The sequence below is a fragment of the Prosopis cineraria genome, unplaced genomic scaffold, assembly GCF_029017545.1.
Source record: "Prosopis cineraria cultivar Desert tree isolate PC_DT_omini unplaced genomic scaffold, ASM2901754v1 PC4, whole genome shotgun sequence".
Taxonomy (NCBI): Eukaryota; Viridiplantae; Streptophyta; class Magnoliopsida; order Fabales; family Fabaceae; genus Prosopis; species Prosopis cineraria.
The window spans coordinates 36,968,265-36,985,700 of record NW_026555335.1 but is presented as its reverse complement, the minus strand read 5'-3'; the positions used below and the strand labels follow the sequence as shown (position 1 = coordinate 36,985,700).

At 33.5% G+C, this 17,436-nt stretch overlaps 3 protein-coding genes across 4 annotated transcripts; 2 read left to right on the top strand and 1 right to left on the bottom strand.

Annotated features, from left to right (window-relative positions):
- LOC129309379 (protein trichome birefringence-like 14) lies at nucleotides 1-5,670 on the top strand. Of its 2 annotated transcripts, XM_054950944.1 has the most exons (6): nucleotides 1-255; nucleotides 359-525; nucleotides 1,440-1,609; nucleotides 2,415-2,615; nucleotides 3,391-3,586; nucleotides 4,510-5,670. In XM_054950944.1, the coding sequence occupies exons 3-6, from the start codon at nucleotides 1,453-1,455 to the stop codon at nucleotides 5,336-5,338; spliced, it is 1,383 nt and encodes a 460-aa protein (XP_054806919.1). In that variant the 5' UTR covers nucleotides 1-255; nucleotides 359-525; nucleotides 1,440-1,452; the 3' UTR covers nucleotides 5,339-5,670. The 2 variants fall into 2 exon arrangements, with proteins under 2 accessions (XP_054806919.1, XP_054806918.1); XM_054950943.1 differs by having other exon boundaries at nucleotides 1-525.
- Nucleotides 5,671-7,720: 2,050 nt separating this feature from the next.
- Nucleotides 7,721-8,119, bottom strand: LOC129308995 (uncharacterized). Its single transcript, XM_054950345.1, has one exon. It carries the CDS (start codon nucleotides 8,117-8,119, stop codon nucleotides 7,721-7,723), a length of 399 nt encoding a protein of 132 aa, XP_054806320.1.
- A 4,756-nt stretch (nucleotides 8,120-12,875) lies between these two features.
- On the top strand, nucleotides 12,876-16,098 carry LOC129309580 (phosphoribosylformylglycinamidine cyclo-ligase, chloroplastic/mitochondrial-like). The gene is made up of 10 exons (XM_054951203.1): nucleotides 12,876-13,012; nucleotides 13,390-13,483; nucleotides 13,639-13,962; nucleotides 14,041-14,135; nucleotides 14,216-14,317; nucleotides 14,452-14,511; nucleotides 15,067-15,239; nucleotides 15,334-15,436; nucleotides 15,532-15,690; nucleotides 15,778-16,098. The coding sequence occupies exons 3-10, from the start codon at nucleotides 13,641-13,643 to the stop codon at nucleotides 15,946-15,948; spliced, it is 1,185 nt and encodes a 394-aa protein (XP_054807178.1). The 5' UTR covers nucleotides 12,876-13,012; nucleotides 13,390-13,483; nucleotides 13,639-13,640; the 3' UTR covers nucleotides 15,949-16,098.
- Nucleotides 16,099-17,436: the final 1,338 nt, after the last annotated feature.

The following is a 17,436-nucleotide window of genomic DNA, read 5'->3' as shown; positions in this document are numbered from 1 at the left end:
CCGTGGTCGTTTCTAGTTCCTAAAATAACCTCCCTTCATTCGCTGTGTGACGAAATATACCCCATCTTTTGGAAATTGGCATCTCCTCTGAACTCCCAGGTGGTGCTATGTTCGCGCGTTAAGAGGACAGTACTTGTCAACAAAAACGATCTCTTTTTCGCTCAACTCTTTCCCCTCTTGATACAAATCGGATCTGCGACTGTGATAGCCGATTCACCCCAATCAAGCCACACAAGGAATTTGAGAGGCGGCTCCGTATTTTTTTTTTTTTGGTTTTGCTTGTCCACAGTTGCTTGTCCACACAAAGATTTCTTTTTACGAGCAATTTCGTTTGAAATTTAGCTTTTGTTCGCCCCAGACTGTTGCGGCTGAATGCATTGATGCTCAGGGTTCTTACATGCAACTGCCCAACTTTTCTGGTAAATTCTGAGGAAAATTGGGACTGATGTTTCCAATTTCCCTGGGTACCTGGTGTCTGCACTGTAATCATTTAAAGTTCCTTCTCCAGAAGATCCTCTGAGATCTGTAAGTATATTTACAATGCGACTTTCTATATTTTAAAATTACTATAACATGTCCCAGTTACAACTTGCATTAGAACATATTAAAAAGTTATCATTGCCTCAGTATCAGAAGCAATGAGTGTTGCATTATGAATGTTATGAATATGTTGAATAAGTCTGTCAGATTCTTGGAACATTCGGAGTTCTTGTTATAGCAACATAACTTATGAAGTCTGAACTGTTAAACACGGTGATTTTTTTATATATCGTCATCTAGTTGTGCTAAGCTCGATTTTGTTTTTGTATTGGAGAATGGATGCTTGTGAACCTTTGCTGGCATTAAAGTGTAATTCCGTTCAACTCAATAGATAAGACAGCATGGAATCTTATTGTTTTGGATGATGATTAGAGGTCTGCCTGAATTCTGAAGTATGATGATGGGCATGTTTAAGTGGAGGGTGAATTATTTTGGTCAAATATCGGAAGGGGTTGCTAAACATGCATTTTCTAAGTCTATGGTCACGCTTCACACCACTCCTTCCATGGTCTAGATTTATCTGTTCTGGCAACCAGTGGGGTCTTAAGGTTCATAGCATTTTAGAAAAAATAAATTGAATTTCTAAAATCTAATTATTATGGTGCTAATTGTAAAACAATTTTTTTTAATATCGACACTTCAGGAATATGGTTGTATGCACTTATTGATGTGAACACAGTAATGTCCAAATACAGAGAAATGTACTTTGTTATGACTGCAGCTTCATTAGTTCCAGTGTATTTACATGGTATTCTTCATACACTTCCATATGTTTTTCCGACCCTTCTCTTCTTATCTTCTCTCCATACAGATAAACCTCCATAACAACAATAATTGTATTATGTGCTGGATATTTTCTGGATTTGCTGACCAAGCCAAATATTTGTATCTTTCTGTAGCCTATAAGCAGTGATGAAAGGAGGGCACGTGCATGGCTTGAGAGGCTGGCATTTTTTTGTAGCCCTTGTTTCTCTTGTCCTAATGACCATATTACTGTGGACATGGGAGAATAATCCACTAGCTATAACTTTAGATTCAGCTCATGAGTGGTATCGCAAACCTTTATCAGGTATGCCTCCTTTATGGTTTTTATATGTAAATAATGACGTGTGGTTTTTTGGGATTGGATGAGGCAGGAATGCGATGTCATCTAGACCATTCATGTTTTAATCCAACCACTGATTGCCAAAACTTTAGGTGGAAGAAAATTCAATATTGTAGATTTACTTCAACACACCCCCCCAAAAAAATAATAATTATAATTAAGAGGAATGAGATGTTTAATCAGCAAAACCTGAAAGAAAACATAAACCTCCCTCTCCCCATGCCTTCAAATATCACTTTGACTAGCTGCTTGTTAAATTCTTCTAAAATAGAGCAGGAGGGAGAGAGGGGAAAAGAGTATTCTTTTAAGATAAAGAAATAGTAACTCTTCCTTGTGGACAAGATCCATCAGATGAACATAATATAGTATTCTTATGGGTACAGGAAGATGAAACTGGACTGGTTGTAAGTATGTGTCTGGTATATTGGATGAAACACCTGAAAATTTTAACTTTGTGCCTGGACTTGGGTAGCTGTGTTGGTTATGCTGGAATACCATCTTACTGGATGTGCTTCTTCAACTTTACAGGAATTTAGGGACTCCATATAGAAAACACTAATCCGTAATTAACAGTGAACAAGATTGGATTTACATTTGCGGTTCTTGCATCTCTTGTAGATTTTTATTGTCATTATTCCATTGCCTGTTAACTAACTTTTATTGTCACTTGTAGTTGTTTCTGTATTTCATGTTTATATTTCTGTCTTCATCCTCTTCCAAACCTGCACCTTTTGGATTCAATTGTGCTGTTTTTCTCCTTTCCTCTAAGGAGTGCTTGTGGAAGCCCCAAATAATTCAATGGGAGATCTAAATCTGACAAAAAGTGAGGAGATATCTTTAAATACTAGCGCAGAAAATGAAACAAAGGTGCCACTTAACTATGGGGATGCAGTTCCTGTACATTCTGCCCCTTCAAAATCTCCTGAAATACAATATAGTCAGGGTGTCAGGTCCTCTTCAGGAAGAAAAGGTATGTTTTTAGTATTCTTTTTCAAAATTAGAAATTGTAGTGAAACATTTTTCCTCCTGTATGAATGTGTTGTTGATATTATTATTACTACTTTGGAATTACATATTTTAGCGATTTTTTTTTTTCTGTAGTTCTACAATTGGTCCTGACTTTGAATCTCATAACTCGTTATTCTACTGGAATATATGGTCGTTTGCCTTTTCTTTTTTTGATGCAAAATGAAATAGTCGTTTGCCTTTTCCTTTCCCTCACTCATTTTGTGCAATACATATCATTCCCTCCATCATGCGTACTTTCTTTACATCTTTGTCAATGATCTGCATGAATCTAATATGGAGAGCCTTTCTTATGCAACCCCAAGTCTGATAGTTGCATTCTGATCTGGATTTTATTGATTTTGCTGAATTTTTTTAAATGTTGGAAAATTGAAGGGAAAGCTCTTGATAAGAGAAGATCCTTGTCCACACTATTTAGTAACATGTTCATTGTTATAGCCCATTCTATCTGTATCATTTTTCCTTCGTATGACAGTAATAGGCAATCGTTTAAAAAGTAGACTTATATGTGGCTGGTGGCCAGCACTTACCAGATTGAGCCCTAAGAAATTAGAATGCTATTCTGATGATTATGCTTAAAGTTCCACTTTGTGATTGCATATCCTCAACACTTTAATCTTCAAGTAAATTAATTGGCTGGATTTAGTTTACTGGTTTCATCTAAATGGAGATTCTCTGTCTCCATTTATACAAGAGTTGATGTATTCTTGTATTTTCAGTCTGTAATTATGCAAAGGGTAGATGGGTTGCAGACAAGAGGAGACCATTATATTCTGGATTTGGCTGCAAAAAGTGGTTATCCCAAATGTGGTCGTGTAGAATGACGCCACGACCAGATTTCTCTTTCGAGGGATACCGTTGGCAGCCAGAAAATTGTGACATGCCTGAGTTTGACCGGTCTGCATTTTTGAGAAAGTAGGTATATTCCTTTCTTTTTTACCTGATCTAGTTGTGAATGTATATTACAACATTATTATTTGGTTGTTTCATTTATTCATTGTTTTGCTTGTAAAGTTTAGCAAAGTTTTTTTTCAAATTTGAAACGAAGAACTTGCTTTGTCCTATATATCACTTTTGACATACTGAGCTTCGTTTTAAGTTGCCTGTTAATTTTTATATATTTTTACTGGCAGCTTATTAAAGTTTGGACTGAATTGACATTTTGGCTATGTGAAGATTTACTTTGTGTCAATTTTATCTCCCAAAGTTTGAATCTCTCATTCTAGTCCTTCAAAAAGTTTTTCATCTTCATTTCGGCCTCACATTAAGCCTGTTAACATATATGAGTGATATAGTGTAATCTCAATCTAATATAGCCTTTGATGGTATAAAAAAAAAATAATAATATAGCCTTAAAGTGCCCAATTATATTGAAAATTTCATGACAGAACACCAAAATAATATTGGTGTCATGGCTGCTTCAAATATATGATGCTTTATTATGCATGTTTTAGATATAGTTGGCATCACACTTTGGTTGGTTTTGGGGGAGGGGAGGGGAGGGAGAGTGAGGAATTCCTCCCAATCCCACCAATATGGAGGGGAAGGTTTGGAGGGGAGGGGAGCTTAATGACTTCGTCAACTTTTATGTCAGGCTATATCACACATGATAGAAACTTTTGATGAGCTTAACTTTGAGGAACCTGAAGGTGAAATATACTTTGAAGCACTGCAATGAGATAGCTAAACTCTGAAAAGTCAAATTGAGGGGTCAGAGTTCCTAGCCTCCCCAGTTATTTTGATTCTTTGGTGCAAAAGCTTAACTTTCTTTTTGAACATCAAATGAAAAGAATTTAGATAGTGGTTGTGAATGGTCTTTAATTTGAAGTGGAATCTAGGATGCAGGACAAAACAATAGCATTTGTAGGAGATTCATTGGGCCGGCAACAATTTCAATCTCTGATGTGTATGGCCACCAGTGGTGAAGAGAGCCCCGAAGTTGAAGACATTGGACGGCAATATGGTCTTGTAAAACGCCGTGGTGCTATTCGTCCTGATGGCTGGGCTTACAGATTCCCAAAGACCAACACCACAATCTTGTACTATTGGTCAGCTAGCTTATGTTATCTAGAGCCCCTTAACATAAAAGATCCACTCACCAATGTTGCCATGCACTTAGACCGTCCGGCTGCATTTCTGAGAAAGTTTCTTCATCGTTTCAATGTCTTAATTCTTAACACGGGGCACCATTGGAACCGGGGGAAACTTAATGCAAACCGGTGGATTATGTATGTAAATGGGAAGCCTAATGAAGACAAAAGGCTTGCAGTAATTAGTAAGGCCAAGAACTTTACAACCTATAGTGTAGCCAGATGGGTGGATTCACAACTTAAGTCCCATCCCCAACTCAAAGCATTCTTTAGGACTATATCACCGAGGCATTTCACCAATGGGGATTGGAACACTGGAGGTAGCTGTGATAATACCATCCCTTTGTCTGGAGGAAGTAAGGTTGTACAAGATGGATCTAGTGATCTATCTGTTGAGGGTGCACTAAGGGGCACGAAGATTAAGATGCTGGATATAACTGCTCTTTCTCAATTGAGGGATGAGGCTCACATGTCTCGCTACACAGTTCGAGGAACTCAAAACGCAAGTGATTGTTTGCATTGGTGCCTGCCTGGAGTTCCAGATACTTGGAATGAACTCCTTGTTTCTCAGATATAGTCTTCCAAAGTGCAATTAGAAGAAGACACAGGCTGACACAAGCAGAAGCCATCCATTCTTTGTGGTCTTGGATGACCGATTATTATTTGCTGTTATTGTATTTTATGTAATACTTTCTCGGTGGATAAGAATATAGGCAGAGCATGTAATTCCAATCTATGTCTCATTTTTAGAGTGGGCAAATAGATCGATTCGGGGTAGATTCAAACTACAGTGCTGAGAGCATATGTGTCTACTTCATCTTATTCAGCAATTCGAGGCTATGTTGTATCAATGTGTTGTTTATGGAGTCAATAGGAAAGGAAATAAAATTCCTCGATCTTTTCATGTTTGGTGCTTTGCTGTTTTGCATGAGTAACAGGACCTAGAGAAAATTTCAAAGTTTAGGGAATTATTTGTATAGAATTCAAAGTTTTAGAGGGTTATTTATACATAATAATAAAGTTTAAAAAGTTACAGGGTCAATTAAATGTTATACCATGTACTCCATGTGTCTCAAATTATAAGACACTTTTAAATAAAATTTTATATATCAATAAATCTCATTAAATAAATTTAACAATCTTTTCTTTTTAAAACAAAAATATAAACTTTTAAAAATACTTATCATTTAATATATTGAAAAAAGAAGAGGCAGAAATTAATCATAAAGAGAGAAAGGATAATATTGAAATTATTGCATTTAATGAAATCTTAATTTATCCAAAGTGTTTTATATTTTGAGATGAAAAAATTTCTTCAAAGTGTTTTATAATTTGGGATGGAGTGAGTATTATGGTGTTCAGTTTTGGTGCTCATCGCTTTGCATATAATTTTTTGATAAGCAGCAGAAATTGTTATTAAACAAGATAATTTACAGAAGGAAAATAAGAAAGAAAAGCACCTAGGTCTTTTTTGCAATAGTTCCAAATACCATGGTCCTTTTAATTATCCCCTAAGGAAATGTAAATAGCTAGGTTTAAGTAACCGAATTCACAAAAGGGAATGAACAAACAGAAGTGATGAAAATTTGCCGAAAAATAAAACAAAATGCCTGATGCAGAGCATGTCACTGTATCGGAAGCTTCTCTTGACGTCTTGGAAAATGTTGCCTCCAAAAATGCACCAATCTTTTATTCCAGATGATCACAATCCTCGACTCGCTAGTAGTATTTGTTTGTCTGAAAGAATCAAACTGTATGATCCAACAAATTGTCGACCCATGCAAATATCTATTTGTCCCAAACGTTGACGGTAAAGTCCAATTCCAGTTACTTTGTGTAACTTGTTCTCCTTTGTGATGATCGAGAGAATAATTAAAATTTTGCTCGACTTAATGCCTGAGTAAAAACTTGTATTGAATACTTGTTGGGAGAGTTTCGCTACTAATATGATCATCGGCTCGACCCATGAATAATAAATAATTGTATTATAAAAAAAACTTCATTTGGTGAACACGCTTTCCCTGCAAAACAAAACTGATTTCGAGAATCATAGAATATCTAAAATGTAAAACGGCAAAAGCATATAATGTTTTTCTTAAATCACAAAGTTTATACTTAATATGATTGAAAAATAATATTTAAGCAAATTCATTCTTCCAAAAAGGGAAGATGTTGTCACTTTTATGGAGGGACTTGGTTTCCCGCTTCTGCCAATATTTTCTCCTATTTTTCATATCATTGGATCCCAATTTTAATGGTTGAGATTTAATGTATTATAAAATTTTTATTATAATATTAAATAATAAACATATAAATAAATTTAAAATGATGCAGTTTAATCTTAACAGTTTAGAACTGTAATAAAAAAATTATATTATAATATTTTTTTATTTTTTAACCGTAATTTTAAATTATTCAAGTCTAATTTTAACAGTTTAAATTTATTTATTAATATTTAACAGTATAATAATTTTATAATAAAATAAATATCAACCATGTTTACTGTCCTAATCTTCAGCTCAAAAAACAAAAATGCGCCGATTTTGAGATGTAAGACCTGGGTCCAACTAACTATCAACATCAGAGTAATTAAGTATGAAAATTGGATTTCTTAATTGAGTTAAAATGTAATTTCAATTTCACCAAGTGAATGTGACATAAATAATAATGGTTTAGACTTTTTAAATATCATTTTAAAGTTAGATTGGAGGTAGAGTAATATCAGTTGACTCAATGGTACCAGACTTCGTCTCAACTTCATTAAGGTGGTAGAGGTTGGAGGTTCGAGTTTGGGAAGGTTCCAAAAGACCCCCGTGAGGGTGGGGTGAGGAATACGCTCAGTACCACCTGGGCTAAAGCTGGCATTACCTTGTGAGAGGGAAGTGTCCAGCGCTGGGAAAAGACCCTGGAGAGGCGGTGATGACCCAAACCCAAAGGGCTGTTATATAAAAGGCGCCTTTTATATAACAGCCCTGAACTTGTTACACATGACTTCAAATGAATCAATATCATGAGCTGCCAGTTGCCTCCTATACTCAGGTCTCATCTTGTTTAGGAACTGCTCATACTTCCATTCTTCATCAGCATTACTCCTCAAGTACAAGGAATATTTAGAGAGCTCATTAAATTTGGCTATGAACTCTTCAACATCCATATTGCCTTGTCTTAAGTTATGGAACTCAGCTTCTTTTGTTGCTCTTACAGTTGACGGGAAGTAGTGGGCAAAGAACCTCTTCTTAAATTGTTCCCAAGTCAATTCAGATCCATTAATAGACTTAACACTCTCCCACCATTGTTTTGCCGCGTCTTTAAGCTTGAAAGTAGCCAATCGGACCCGTTGTTCAGTAGTGCAAGTCATCACAGAGAAAATGGACTCTAATTCATCAATTCATTTCTCGCCAGCTCGGTCTACCATAGAACTCTCAAATGATGGCGGGCTCAATCTTGCAAACCTCTTGAATGCATGGTCAATGGTAACCTCTTCCACTTTCTCTTTGCCTTTATTTTTCCTTTTCCTCTGCCTCACAGAGTTATTTTGATCACTTTGTTCAAAATCCTTAAAGGACTCTTCTTCTTGTTGATTGTTGACTTCTAAATTTACTTCCCCTTGCTTCTCCTCAGGGTTACCAGTAGCGTTCACAATGACTTTGCTATTTTCCTCAGCAGCCTTCCCTAATATAACTTGGTTATAAACATCCATCCTCTTTTGGATGTCCATCAATATTGAAGTAAGGAGGGCTACATCGTTGTTATTACTAATTGTAGGAATAGCTTGAACTGGAGCTTGTGTAGAAGGTCCTGCTTGAGTCAAGACTTGAACTTGCTCAGTCAGGTTTAGTAACTCTGGCACCACCTGTCCTTGTTGGACTTGAACCGGTGCTGTTTCATTTTCCACCACCACCTGATCCTCTAATCTTTGTGGAATTGCCAAATTATTAGCGGCAGTGTTCCTGATTAGTACCATATTCTCCCCTCCTAAGGATGGAAGTAATACCACAAATGCAAAACAGTTAGTGCTAGCTCACAGAGGAAAAGCATATGTGTATAATGATAATTGCCAATTCTATATGCAAATGCAAGTACAATATAGTACACAATCATATAACAAGTCAAACACAAACCACAGTCTAGTTCTCAAAACTCGAGAACCCAATACCAATTTGTAAAGGACGTCTTAAATTAGGACTTAATCATCATACTAACCATGGTTAATCAAAGACCAATCCAAATGGATTATCCAATACGAGATTAACCTCAATGAATTCTTAATATGTATTTTTTTTAAACTATTTAATATAAACGGATCTCAAGTCTTTAAAATATTTTAAGAACTCATATCATTCAATTAAACTTATATGGAAGCATGATAATAACTATTTTTACTTGCACAAATATTTTAGCCCATTAATATAATACAAGCATCAAAACACATTTTCAAGAGCCTAAAATACCTTTCCATCCTACACAAAACCTATAGTGCAAGTGGATTAAGAATATATTATCCTAATTGGCAATATCATAAACTAAATACACATATCAACATAAAAGGAGAGAGGCCTACAGAAGTGATTATTATCACTTGGCCTAATGCTCCTTTCCTCTGTTCTTCTCAGATGAGTTAGCTCCTGTAATATGTTAAAAGAGAGGGATGAGTACAACCACTCAGTAACTAAGGTACATCTAAGTTGTACAAATGTATGATAATTAATCATGAATACAAGTGACTAATAAGTTTATCAAAGTGACTATGTAAACAATCACATTAATAACATGTTAATCACATTAACATCTAACTCATGTGAATAATTTCAAGAATAAAGTCAAGTACAAACTTTGCACAAATGGCTATATATACATTATTCACAAAATTAATACATATTCTCATTTCTACAATTATAATCACATTCTCAACATAGCCATCAATCACTCAAATGGCATGATAATAATAATATGTATGATTAATCTCTTCCTTGTATCCCCCCTTATTTCCTCTGACATGAAATCCATGGGCCAACAACCGGAAGGGATCGTCTATGTGGTGAGACTACCCAAAGCCTTAATCATGTCATGAAGGGCTACCAGACCAGGGTTACCTTACTTATGAACACGGTTTCCCCTAAATCACACACTATGGGGCGTCATACCCAAAACTAGCTCTACCCAAAACTCTAGGTAAGCCAATAGGGTCAAGTCCCTTAATAGGAACAATGCTACAGTACCTTATAAGGTAAGTAGCGGCTATAACCTCCAGGATTATTGGTTAATAGCCAAGTATCATATAGATTTTGTGTAATCGCTAACTCCTCCACTAAGGCGAATTCTCCCCATATGATCATGCTCATGAGAAAATGTATTTAAAAAACTCACACATATATATATATATATATATATTTCAAATTATTCCACATGCTCATCAACTTTTATCACTGTGCATAATCCACAACTTATAACCAAAAGTGTACACATAATCATCAACTATCAATCTCATTACTCACAAGTCATAGAGTCTCAACAAAGTCACATGCATTACAAACAACTATTTCAAATATATATATATATATATATATATATTCTTTTATTTTACTAACATAATTAATTAATTAACATACAAATGTATAAAATAGATTTCCTCCGGTTACCTCAACCTTTAAGAAGTCAAAGGTTACTCCTCAAGTTACAACACTTCCAAAGCTTTCCAAAGCTTGAATGGTGTCAAAAGAAAATTAATCCATAATTGATCATATTCTAATGTGTCAATAATATTATTAACACAATTTTCACTCATACTCTAACACCTAAGTATTTATTTTATTTTTTATATTTTTTTATATTTTTTTTAAGAATTTAGTCTTAGTCTCTTGAATTCTAAAATTTAATTTCATGTATTTGAACCTATCTACTTAGTTCAATAGTCTCCTTTATAATAATTTCATTCAAATAATTTTCTAATATCAACATTTCTCTTTTTATTCCAAATATTCGCACATAAAAATACTCAAAAATTGTAAACTTAATTTCAAGCCTAGAATCATTATTCTATAGCCATAATAATTTATTTCTCATCTCAAATAATCATCTAAATATCAACAAATCAATTTATATTTTCAGATTTAACAAAAAAATCTACCCATAGGGATCTAGAGATAAACTCAAATGCCTCAAATTCTAATTCTATCAATAAAATAATATTCTAAAATATTTATTATACTACTAACAACCTCAAAAACTATATTTATTCAACATAAATTCATCCCTCTTCCAAATCCTAAATTTTCTACCACCACAAAATTAGAAACCAAAGAGAAAGGATGACTAAGAAAAATTTTAGAATATTTACTTAGTCTTAGAATACTTAAAATCTCATCTGAAATATTCTAATATGGAACTTCACCTTCTAAATCAGCTCTGTTGCAGGTGTCACGCTCGCCATCTCTGTTTTCGCTCTCTGTGTCGCGCAGGAAAGAATGAAGAAAAGAGGAGAGAAATGAAAAAAGCAGGAGAAGTCTGTTGGTTTTAAAATAAAGAGTGGGTCCCACAATTTTTTTTAAATTTTCCTCTTTCCTCTCTTTTCTTTTATTATTATTATTATTATATATAGGTAATCATTACGCCGAAAGCTTCTCTTCCTCTTCTTTCTTTTGTTTGTTTGTTTTTTCTTTCTTATACCTTTTCCTTTTCTTTAATAATAATAATAATAATAATTTAATAGTTTTTTAATTAATTAATTAATTAATTAATTTTTTTAATTTTTTAATTTTAATTTAGAATTATATCTTAAGTTAGATTTAATAATATTTCCTACTAATTTGCTTACCTCTAAATATTTTTTTTAAATTTTTATTAATCTAAATTAACTATTAAAATTTAAATTAGGATGTTACAGTCTCTACAAAGTAATGTTTTTTTATGCACACTTTTAAAAATTAAACTTTGAAATGATACTTAAGAAATTTAAATTGTTACTATTTATGTTATATTCACTTGGTTTGATGAGTTTTAGTGATGTCAAAAAGACAGAGTTGGCAGTGAGAATGCTAAAGATTTAGACTTGAGAGCACAAGCCCACTTTGGGACAGCTTGGAGTTTTAGGGGAGATAAAAAGGAGAGAGAATCTGACATCAAAGCTCGTTTTGCAACGCCCATCAATAAACTCCTTTTCCTAGCTTCACCAGTAATGCTCGTTTCTTAGCTGAAAGGTAAACCAAACATACCTTTAACAATTGATGCTCAATAATTTTAGATAAATATTATGTATTAATAGTTGATTAGGTTACTATTTTTCTTTCAAGATTTAGGTTTTTCATTTGACTTTCACTATTTCCTTTCTTCATTTCTTTAAAAATTATTAATTAATAATCATCTTTTTATTTTTATAATCAAACATAAGATAATATTTGATTTTTATAAGTTCCTTAAGATTTTTTTTATAAAATTTGTGAACTATCTAAAAATTATTTATATTTATCTTAAGCAAACAAAACCTATGCCACATATTTTGTTTATGCTATTATCATTCATGCTATGTGTATCAACCTGTTGATATATTTTTTGTTTTTTTTTTTTTTATTTATATTGATCATAGCAATAAGGAATAAATACTTCCTCTGTTAAAAAATATAAAAGATTTATAAGAAATTAAATGTTAAAAAATATAAAATATTTTTAATTTTTTTGAGATATAATCATTACCTTCTTTACAAAGGTGTTTCTATTGATAATGATTTTATATTTATTATAAGGCATTTAATAGGTGTAAATGTGAAAAGATAGGGTTAGTTTGAAAATAAGTAATTACTTTGTCGGGAGGTAAAATTCGATTAAAAATATCTTATATTTTTAAACGGAGAGGATACGACTTGTTTTTTAACAAACTCTATCTTTTTATCTTTATCTTTATTTAATAAGTATTTCACTTTAAAATAAATATAAAGTGATTTATTTAATAAATATATTTAAAAAAACAATAATTATATTTTAAAAATTAAAAATATTTTATATTTTTTAAATTTTTAAAAAATATTTTATATTTTTAAACGGAGTGAGTAAATGTACAAGTGGTTTATCAACTTCTATTATTTTATACAAATTTTTATTAATTATTAACTAATTTTTGTGGGAGCCAAATTATCGCGCCTCCCCCCTCTTTCGTTTTTGCTCTTCTCGGCGCCGCCCCTGTCTACTCCACTTTCGACTTCGGACGCCCTCCCACCGTCGCTTTGATCGACTTCGCCGTCGTCCTCTGCGTCTTCAGGTTTTGCTGCCTGTTCTCTTGTGCTTCAATTCGTTCTATTTCTTCTTCCTCTTCTCATGAGGGATATCTAATTAAAATATACTTCAAATTTGTTTCTTGTGTTTCCTTTTAACAGATTTCTACTTCAAGTATTTTTTTTTTTTTGTGTTTTCTTTTTTCAAAGATTTCTGCTCCGAACCTTCTGCCTTTGTGTGTGTTTTCCATAGATTACTGCTTCGTTTTTGTTCGTTCAAGTTACATGGTTAAAGTTTTTTGTGCATTCTCTATAATGTAAATTTAAATTTTAATAAGAAAATATTAAAAAGATTAAAGTGCATAAAGAAAAAGTAAACTTATGTAAAGTAGTGTTTATATTTTAGCTTATAAATTACGCACAGATTTCTCATACTGCCGATATTCTGGGACTTGGAAGCAACAAGCCTTCAATTTCCTCTTCTGGTTTAGGCTTTGAAGCCTTCAATTTCTGATACGGTGCGATATTTTTGTTCATCCTCTTCATCTTTACACTTTCTCTTTCAGTTTCAGCTTTCTCTCCATTTATCAGTTTGCAGTAATTTCTTTCAGTTTCAGCAATCCTATTAGTCTTTCTTCTACTTTTTTTTAACTATACAAGTTCCTCATAACAGCTATGAGTATCGGAGCTTGCGCAGAGCTTTCGTGTTGCTTTGCTGGTGTTGCTATCAGAGCACGGTCTAACAAGCACAGTGGGAGCTGTCAATGCATAAGTAGCCACAATGGAATTGACGAAGAATTGAGAATTAGATCAATTGGTTCTTGCAGTCGCCTAAAACCTGTGTTGAGGAACAGTGTTGTAGCAGGTGTTTTGAACAATAACCAAGGTCTTACATATAAGGATGCTGGCGTTGATATTGATGCTGGTTCAGAACTTGTCCGAAGAATAGCAAGAATGGCACCTGGAATTGGAGGCTTTGGTGGTCTCTTCCCTCTTGGTATTTTCTCTTTCAACAATGGATTTATCCTTCTAATAGGTTTTGATAAAATAAGACTAATCATTTTGTTTTGGATAGGTGATTCATATCTTGTTGCTGGTACCGATGGTGTGGGCACTAAAGTGATGCTTGCTTTTGAAACTGGAATTCATGTTACCATTGGTATTGATTTGGTAGACTACTGGATTCTCTGTTTTCCCCCCCATTTCTTGGTTAAATGCTTGTCTATTATTGACTACCCTCTTCATTATAGGTTGCAATGAGCGTCAATGACATTGTTACTTCTGGTGCAAAGCCGCTATTTTTTCTTGATTACTTTGCCACAGGCCACCTTGATGTCGATGTTGCTGAAAAGGTAGTAACAAATGTGCATAGAGGCATAGAGTCGCATGAAATTCACCGTAAAGTTTCTTCATGTACCAGGAACGGCTACTAACTATTGATTTCTCAACAGAATAACATATAATTTTTCTTCTTCCAATAATTCAGGTGATAAAAGGAATTGTTGATGGTTGCCAGCAATCTGACTGCGTGCTCTTGGGAGGAGAGGTATTAAAATTTTTATAATTTATATTTTATTATTTGTAACAGGAATTTAATTCATTGAACATTAATCCTGCAAAGCCATTATCTGATAAAGAGAAATTTAGGCCTCTTGAAAAGACTAAAGCATTTATTGTTAAAGCATTGTTTTCCTGACAAAGTATAAATCTCCAGTTTGTGTCTAAATGGTGAGCAGTCACTAGTTCTGGAATTAGATGTAGTCTTGATTCTGTAATCTCGACTCATTTAAATAAATCCTTTATATATTGTTGTTTATATGTTTTGGTGTATGATAACAAGTTGATACAGTGTTTAGGAAAAATGACACAATTTTCTGATAGTTATCCATTTTTAACGGTTAACTATTGTTGTAATTTGTTGAGCTGCAATTTTATGTCAGAAAGATAATCTTATGAATATATTGCTACATTTGAACTGTTTGAGGTTATAAATCGGTCTTCTTTCATATGCTCAACACTCACACTCTTGTATCTAACATATTATATGCCAAAATTCTTGACACTTTTACGATGGAAAAAGCTTAATTTCACAGCTTTTCAGACTGCAGAGATGCCTGGTCTCTATAAAAAAGGCGAGTATGATCTTAGTGGCTGCGCAGTTGGCATTGTGAAAAAGGACTCTGTGATCAATGGGAAGAACATAGTTGCTGGTGATGTTCTCATTGGTCTTCCATCTAGTGGAGTACATTCTAATGGTTTTTCTCTTGTACGGAGGTATAGATGAAGAATCCATTTGATTTTGCAATTTGTTTTATTCTTTACATATATTGATGATAATGATTAATAATATATATATATATCTTTACAGGGTGCTTGCTCAAAGTGGTCTTTCTTTGCAAGATCAGCTTCCTGGTGCAAATGTTTCAATAGCTGAAGCTTTGATGGCCCCAACTGTTATTTATGTTAAAAAGGTCATTATCTTTGTGACTGATGATGATGCTTGATTTATTTTTTCAGTTCTTGAAAACATTTTTATTCACAACTGAGCATTGTTTCTTAATTTCAGGTTCTTGACTTAGTTAGCAGGGGAGGGGTTAAGGGAATTGCTCACATTACTGGTGGTGGCTTCACAGATAACATTCCTAGGGTGTTTCCTGAAGGTCTTGGTGCCAATATATACAAGGACTCATGGGAAGTTCTTCCAGTGTTCAAATGGCTTCAGAAGGTAAAACTTCTTTAATTATATTTTCATTGAAAATGATTTTGTTGGTTTGGAGATAATTTATGTTTTGTTGATTTCTTACATTATTAGGCTGGGAATATAGAAGACAGCGAGATGAGGCGAACGTTTAATATGGGCATAGGAATGGTGCTTGTTGTGAGTCCTGAGGCATCAATTCAAATACTTGAAAATAGGGACGAATCAGACAAAATCTTCAAAATCGGTGAGGTTATAAGAGGCAAGGGAGTGACCTTTAGTTAACTCAAGTATTTTGACTATAAATATATGTAACCTTTTAAATACATTTCCCTGACACAAATTTCACATTTTCGATTCAGTTTTCTCTGCAAAAATGTTCCTGAGTTAGCGACATTTTTTATGATGCAATAATAATTGAGTTGCTCGTGAAAATGTTTAGTTTGTCTTTCTGTATTGCAAGGCATTGAGATTCAATGATCATGTCATGTATTTGGAGAACTCAATCTTAATGTCATGGATTCCCATGCAAATCTAATAAAAACCTCACTTCCAAGGGAAGTGTATTAAGCTTTTAAATTTCATTGAAAGGAGCTGTTAAGAGCGTAAAGATGAAAAGAGAGGAGAATGAATCATATTACTTGAGTGAGGTTGTACAATATATATTTATGCAACATTGGACAGCCTTAGGAATTAGGATAGTTGTGACTGAGGTAACAGAACACAATTACTTTCTAACAGCCTCTAACACTCACTCTCAAACGTAGAGTTAAGTATCTTGACAGTTTTTAAATTTGTTCTTGAGTTACGCAAAATCTAGATTTATGAGGAGGCTTAGCTAGAGTGTTTGCCGTTTGATGTAATAATCTAATAAGGGAATATGACATGAAAATATTCTTCCTTGCAGCTATCACCCTCACATAGAATAGGTCTAAATTTATTTGCTTAGTTTTACAAGAATGGATTAGATATTATGACCGTGCTTAGGTTATTATATTAGATTGTTGCTCTTAAGGATTCAACCTCAGGACTTATAAATATTCTGCATCTGTAGTTGATTAGGTCACTATTTCTTGTTCACAAGACCGATCCTAAATAAATGCAACGTCTTGATCTTGATATTCTGTATTCAAGTTCAGTCCTAATCCGCATCACGGAAAGGTGCCAAAGGTAAGGTTGGTGATTTTGAGCTGAAAGACCTGAGTCAAACTATCTTATGTATAGAATAAAATTGACAAAGTGATAATGAATGAGAAATGATCATGTTTGTACTTAAAAAATATAATGAAAAACTGTTAGATATTAATAATAATTTAATAAAAAGTATAATTGATGTTATAGAAGGGTCCTTTTCTATATTTAGCCATTCTGCACCCTGTTGCTTGAACCCAACATGATCTAAGGATTCTTGTTATTGCGTTCTTGAATGTTTTGGTGGTTGGCGCATGAATCGTTTTTCTTGAGTGCTCTACATTAGTTATAACAACTGTAACATAAATAAGAGCCTTAAGTTGCTGAGGGAATGTTTTTTCTTGAGTGTCCTACATTTGTATAAAATAGAGACAATTCCAGAACGTTTGAATTTGAAGTTCGAACACGTTTGAATTCTCGACTTGTATTTGGCCAAAAAGAAAACCTTCTCAACTTATTTAAAAAAGTATTTAGTTTTATTTAAATTATTCGCATTCACATTTAAATTTGAATGACTTGTATTTTATTTTCATTTTTTGAAAGAATATTTTAGCATGTTTATTTTAAAATATACACGTTTTC